At 39.4% G+C, this 7,334-nt stretch overlaps 1 protein-coding gene across 1 annotated transcript in view; it reads left to right on the top strand.

Moving 5' to 3' along the window:
• Positions 1-7,334, top strand: part of SLC45A2 (solute carrier family 45, member 2) — a 14,511-nt gene that overhangs the window by 2,302 nt on the left and 4,875 nt on the right. Inside the window, exons 3-4 of the mRNA XM_010008738.1 lie at positions 2,215-2,540; positions 6,337-6,480. Coding sequence (XP_010007040.1) covers positions 2,215-2,540; positions 6,337-6,480 — 470 coding nt within the window. The remainder of the gene's footprint in view (positions 1-2,214; positions 2,541-6,336; positions 6,481-7,334) is intronic.

The following is a 7,334-nucleotide window of genomic DNA, read 5'->3' on the forward strand; positions in this document are numbered from 1 at the left end:
ACAGACGTCTGTGTGTCTCTAATGTGACTTGAGAGAAGCTTCCCCTTGTGTCTGGGAGCAGGCACTGGGAAAGGACTAGAACAAAAGCAGCCTCGGAGAGAAGTCATGCAGGCTGTGTTGATGCAGGTTTTGGTGGCTAGTGAGCCATACCAAGAGCAGAGGCACATAGGTACAGCAGCACCTTCTCTAGACAAGGAGGGAGGTGTAGGAGCTATTGAGAACAGACAGATTTTTGACATACAAAATCACTGTGTCCAGGAACACAGATTAAAAGGGAACCTTAAAGTGACATGGGAATGGAATCAGTATTATCCATTAGAAATGGATACAACATTTTTAACAATCACTTTTTTTGACAGAGAAGTCTCTGTATATTCTTGCCTTTAGCAGAACTCTGGTTGCAATTTTTTCTTGGATGATACTAAAAAGGTTTCATGCCCACATTTGAAGCTTCATATTTAGCTTATTCATTTGTGTACTGAGCTGTGAAAAGGAATGTGGGACAAATCACATCAAATAAGACTGGAAGAGATTCCTCTGCATTATTTGGTCCAGCACACTCTACAGCAAAGTCATTGGTATCTTAATCCTTCCTGATGGATAATTACCTAGCCTGTTCCCAAAATCCTCCTGCGATACGCAGTTCTGCAGCCCTGACAAGACAGACTGTTCCAGCACTTTACTGGTCTTGTTGTTAGGCTGTTTTTCCTAAAATCTTATCTTAATATCCTTTCCCTATAATTTAAAATTATTGTTCCTTATTCTATCAATTTTATACAGAGACAGCAATCTGCCAATTTCTTTTCTCGCCTTTGGTTTAGATACTGAGTTATTTTGTTTTCCCTATTCACTTTCTCCTTTTTATATTAAGTATCTCCAAGATTTTGCTCTCCAGTCTGTCTTCAGCTTAAGGTTTCTACATGAAACTCAATAGCTTTGCATTTATGAAAATTATGACCACTGAGACAAGTAGAGGGAAGAACACCCACGTCCAGCATGCAGCACTCAACACTGCATCCCAATACCATGAATACCTTTTGTAAAAACGGTATGCAAAGATGACCCCAAATGTCAAGCATTGATTCTGTGCAAACATTTAGTGCAGGTTTTAATCAAAAAATTAGTAACAGCTTAATTGTTTTTCACAAGAACAAGCAAGGATACAGTCCTCTGTAAAATGCAGTAGGACAGAATGAGGGAAGGTGATAATCAAACCCAAGAGGGAAAAAAAAGTACAGAAGCTCAGAATGAAATAAAAATTCCATTTTGTAGATGAAGCAAATGTAGGTCCTGTTACCTCAGTTGGAGGTAAGAGTTACCTTTTTTTGTTAAACAGAATGGTCTTGCCATACATTGGTCTTCATTTCTCCTAAGCAGAAAAGTAGAAATACTTCCTAGTCCTTCAAATGCTTCTATGCATTGAATCCCATTTGCAGAGCCACCTGTTTAACAAGGTGTCAGGACTCTACAAAGGTGCGTCCCCTTCCAGAGCTCTGTGCTGTGCAACCCTCTGCACTTTCTTGTGCCTCTGGAACTGTGTGCACTAATAACAAAAAGAAGAAATTGTAAAAAAAATCAGACTGAATGCTTATTTACTTATCTTCAAGACACAAGGTAGCATCTCAATTTACCCTTTATTCTAACTTTTTTTAGAAAATCAGTAAATGGAATTACTCATTTGAATTTGATCCTTTTTGTTTTCTTTTCTGAATGGTGATGTTTTTTGGTAATTACAAAAAAATCTTTTAGGTTTATTTTCCTTTTTTATTAATTTTCAAAGGGAGAAAGTATTTCTGTTTAGATTCAGCTATATAGAACACATTTTTTTAAAGTTTAAACTATAGATAATCTCTATACAATTTTAAAAAATGTTTGTTGGTTTTGTGAAGTTTTTAAAAAATCACAAAATTCAGTAGATTTTTTTTTTTATGTTACTCACTTTTTCAAAGAAAATAAAGCTTCAAAGAGCCAAGAAAAAACATTGAGGTCCCTGTTGCTGTATTTGCCATGTCTGTCCACCAAAGCTATGGAGATATTTTGGTAACTGCTTATATGTGTGACTAGTTCAGTATTCGTGTTCTTCTGATTAATATTCAGACAGTGATTATTCAATTATTTCTAGAAAGGATCACCTGTTGAGGGTATTGTTTACTGTTTCTTTATTATATCAATGCCAGTAGGTATTTTTCTTCTCATATTTTCCCACCTCTGTAGGTTTAGGAGGAGCCCTGGGCTACCTGACAGGTGCTATGGATTGGAGTCTGACTATACTAGGATATTCCTTGCCGTCAGAGTTCCAGATGATTTTCTTGCTCTCAGCCTTGGTTTTCCTAATCTGCCTTACCCTACATCTGCGCAGTATTCCCGAAGTCCCGCTCAGATATGAAAACGAAGAGCAAAAGTTCCTGTTGGAAATGACCAAATCATTTAAGTATAACTCCACAGAGGGGGAAAACAGGAATGGTTACTCAAAGCTGACACTTGCTGAAAGGAAGGCTGCAGCTACACCAAGGAACCACCGTGCTACAGACTGTAGAGAGGTAAGTGTGGAGGCTCTTTTGTAACCCAGAACATCCCATCCTCGGAAATCCTTTTATTAGCTAATGCTGGCTATTTTGAATGGAGCCCTTTCGCATACACAGAAGAAGAATCTTCCATTAGGATACAGTGTCAGTAGAAATCCTGCTTGCTTCTCTCTCTCTCTTTTTTTTTTTTTTTTTTTAATTCATAATGTATTTCCAGCAAGAGGGATGAGATGGACTAGTCCTGATGCTTTGAAGCATTGGCTGGGATGAGGAAGAGCCAGGCCCAGGTTTCTGCTCTGTGTCATTCTCATGATAACCTTGTGTGAATTTTGTCAAGAGGATGTGCTTGGTCCCTTAGTCCTGACAGGACTGACATCACATTGTGGACAAGGACTACAGGCCCTTTATTTTTGACATAAATCTGTAGCTCCCATTGAAGTCTACACACTTACATACATACAACATACACAGTGTTCATTCCTTGGTGTGGTGAACATGCCAGCTGTGCTTCTGCTCAGCCTTTCTTTGGGGATTCAGGGATAGTACTGATGTGTTTAAAACGGGCACTTCTGCAACAATGTTGCCTCACTTCCAGAGTTACGGTTTTATTTTGGAGCGATGTTGTGGCTGTGTCTTTGGTGGAACTTCCAGGTGAGGGAGAATAGCAATTGCTTTCAAATCATCACTGTTGTTTTGTTTCTGCTGCCTTTTTATGAGGCATTGCTTCAATCTAAGGCATCTAGGAAAAAGTGAATCTACCTGAAAAATATCTGGAGAGGACGTTTCTGTAATGGTCTTGGGAACAAATAAGAGTTTTTACTGTTTGGTTAATTACCTTCAATGCTAGGAATGCTCACTACATTCTGCTGGTACCTTAGTTAAGCAAAGGCTAATGTATGTACTTGACTTCTAATGTAACAATGAGTGATGAAGCACTTGCTTGTTGTTTTATGTTCACTTAGGATCTCTTGGTGTTATGTGTAGCTATCCCTGATTCAGGTCTGGATAAATCAGGTAAAAATACTGAGAATGTGCAGGTGGTTATAAGTTAGAAACTTCAACTCATGCTTGAGCTACAAATAAAAGGGATTTATTATCTTTTACTATTTTTCATTTCTATTTTAATAGCACTTGGCATTCCTAACCCAAAGAAAAATATTATTAACCAGATATGACACAGGTAGACTAAAAGATGAACACTGCCTGCTGAGAATGCCAGGCAAACACAGAGAGGGACAGCAAGCAACAGTTTGTCAGGAGAGTATGGCTGGCATGCTACGATGCTGTCCCTACTTCCCTACCACAGGCCATCTTGAGCAGCCAGCATCCTTCACCAGCACTGATCACTCTGAGCATCCTGCACATTGTCAGAGATGCTGAGTGTCACTGACTGCTTGGCCCATGTGGGCTCTAAAGGAGGGAAGGTAAATGAAGAAGAGAGACCAGATGCAGTGAAAGCAAGAAGAGCAGACTTATGGACTGGGGTAGCCTCTACCTTGGCAAGAAGTAATTCCACTGCATCAGTAATTTCTGACACCCGAGGTAAAGCTTTGGCATCCTCCCTGGGCCAGGTTGTGCCATTGCCCTCCTCTCTGTGCTTGGAGCTGGACAGGCTGTTGGAGGCTCCCAGTGCTTTGATCTGTCTCACGTTCCTTTGATGTGCCTGGGCATGCATAAATGCTGGACACTCATAGTCTGCCTCTTGTGGCACATGTTTTCTGAGTTCATTCACTACTGTAATTGCTTCCTCGAAGAAATGGTTTGGCTTCCTGTTTTTATGTGACCCTTTTTTGTGCTGTAGGCATCATGGTTCTATATCTTATGAATTAAGGATTGTACTCTTACATGCTAATAGCTACCATGATTATGAATGAGGTTTGACCTATTACAGTATTAATAGACATCCAAAGAAATTCATGTTTTATGCTTTAGTTTGGTGCCAAATTACTCAGGATCTACTGCCAGAAAACCCAAGTAATATTGAGTCCTCTATATAATGTTGTTATTATATGTTATATATCTTAGGCCTTGAGTTGTAGTGATTTTATAGAGAAAACGGTGCAGTACTGTGAGCTTTTGAAGATTGAAGCACTTATATGGAAAAAATTTTTAAATTAGTGTGGGGTTTGTGTGTTGGTATGTGTTGAATGTGTGCATTAAACATTTAAGTTTTCACTCTCTAAAATACCTAAATAGAAAGCAAGCATTTCTATCTTGCCATCAAACTGTTCTTTGTAATTAGAGCAGGGTCCTTTGTAGCTCCCTGGCCTTATGTTAACACTTCGATTGGAAAGACTGTTTTTAAAGAACTGTGTGGAAGAGCTGAACAAATTAAGTAAGCCAAGTCAAATGACAGGAATTATCCTTGAAATAAAACCAATGAGACAATGCAGAAACTTTTTTTTCTTTTTTTTTCTTTTTTTTTTTCTTTCCATTTTTAAATAACTGTAGAAGAATAGAAAGCTTACTGTGTTTAAAATAGATGGTGATGCCAAGAGAAATTCCAAGGGATTTGGACAATATGCAGTTTAAAGTGAAAGTCAGCAACTTGAATTTTTGCATTCCTATGAGGATTAAAAACTTCCCACTGGAGCAAGTATTTTCCAACTTTGTATGTGGTGATTATTCATAGAGTAGCTTGCAGCATATCCTATTTCAAAGGAAAGCAGAATTGTGAAAAGTAAGTAGAATATTAAAGGAAGCAAAAAATGTCATTATCTTACAGCAAATTGAAGATCAGCTTTCCAGTAATGAACATAACTTACAATTGTTACACATTTCATGACCATGCAGTTTCCCTTACCAGCTCTGCCAACACTGTTGTCTCCAAACATCACTAGAGAAAACTGGAAGTGTTCCATTGTGGACAGAGAAAATAATATATATTTTTATTATTATTTTTTTTTCTTTAAAGGCAAAGGGCCGTTCTGGAGCCTTAACGCAGTAAGAACTGTGTGTTGCAAATGCCTGACATCAGGCACACTTACAGTACTAAAAGAAATTCAAGCAGTACTTGTGATCTGATGAATGTAACTGGAGAAGAAACTGAGGGAGAGCTTTGGGCTCATACAAGGAGGAGGGAGATAAGGTGGGGCATTGAAGATGGTGAAGAATGGTGTTTTTCCCCATCAGTGAGATTTGTTACCCAGCACCAATAGTGCATTGATTTTGAAATGAGTTATTTTTCCCATGAGATGAGGTGTTCAGGTGCTGGGGCTCACATTTTGAGTGGTGCTGCATCTCCTGTGATCTCACAGTTTCTCCCAGCCTCATGGAGGGGAGGACAGTACAGGGTGAAAATCTCACAATATGCCAGAAGAGGCAAAGTTTTCTAGGGGATTTAGCACATAGAAGGGAGTGGCAACAAGGTCTCAGAAGTGCCATATTCCACAATTGATACATTTTAATTCTCAGGAAGTATTTTGAGTATCATTTTTCCCATGGCAGCTTTAAAATTTCCATTTAAATTTTCAACTTTAAATGTTTTCAATTTAAAGCTGATTAACTCCATGAAGTTTTTGCTTTGCTCTACAAGTGCATAATAATTCTACCCATTATAACAGCAAGAAACATTACATCCTTGCTAATATGCCCCAGCTCTCTCAGAGTCTCGGAATCTTTCAGATGACTGTATTAGGCAAACCAAATAAATGTGGAAGGACATTCAGTACACAAGAAGCCCTTTCTAGCAAAAAACAATTAACTTTTGAAGTAAAGCAAGGAAAAGAGGCTGAGGCCTTCTTCATTTGCATTCAGCTATTTTATTAGCTTTCAGGGCAATACAGTATTATTCTTAAATACTTGCTTTTAGGATCAAAGGCGGATGACCCTTAAATCACTCTTGAAGACTCTTTTAAGCATGCCATCCCACTATCGCTACCTCTGCGTGAGCCACCTCTTTGGATGGATGGCTTTCCTGTCCAACATGCTCTTCTTCACGGATTTCATGGGACAGGTAAAAGCATAAAATCCTCTCACTTCTCTTTCCTCCTTGCCTCTCCTCCTCCACCAAAAATAAGTGAGACAGTGTAATATTCCTGGAGAAACTGCAGTGGTGGCAGAACCTGTTGTAACTGGGTGGCTCAATGAGGGTTTTGTAAAACAGGTATTGGACCTCAAGGCCTTGTTCTGAGCCAGTCTGTTCCATCTTTGGGGAAAACCTTTTAGTATTTGCAAGGCTATTTGTATCTCTTTAACTGTCCCTAATTATACTCTTGGAGCTGTTCCAAGCACATCCATTCTCTGCCTTGGCTTCGGAGCCACACCAAGGTGGGCAGGTTTCTTACCTGAAGTAATGCAGGCACAGGCTGTTCACCTGCACTTAAGGCTCTGCAGCTCCATGTGCACAGTGAGCTACCTGGAAACTGCAAGCTCTTGTCTCCTTGAATTTGGCTGTCCCTGCCACAAGTCTTTAAACCATTCCCTCAGTCCTTTCTGCCAGCAATTATTTCCCTTTGTGATACCCTGTGCTCCCTTTTCCATCTCATTCCCAGGCAGTATGACCAAACCCCTGCCAGAAATTCTTGTTTATATGATCCTATCTGCCTTCTTTCCTCCAGGGTACAAATGTGCTCTCATTGCCACTTCCTTTTGTTTTCTGTGCTTTCCATGCAGTATTCCCATTTCCTTGCCTTCTTTTTTCTTCGTAGGTGAGAGGGAGTTTGTTTTTTTTTCTTTCTCCTGCAGTGTATGTGGGCAACTTGCATAGATAAGGACCTGAATAAGACAGTTACTGGGTGGACAAATGAATGTGTTGGGGTAAACCTGAAAGAGGAAACACAAAAAAATAACTGCAGCTAAATTAGGGAA

The sequence above is a fragment of the Chaetura pelagica genome, unplaced genomic scaffold (assembly GCF_000747805.2).
Source record: "Chaetura pelagica isolate M959 unplaced genomic scaffold, ChaPel_1.0 scaffold31, whole genome shotgun sequence".
Lineage (NCBI taxonomy): Eukaryota > Metazoa > Chordata > Aves > Apodiformes > Apodidae > Chaetura > Chaetura pelagica.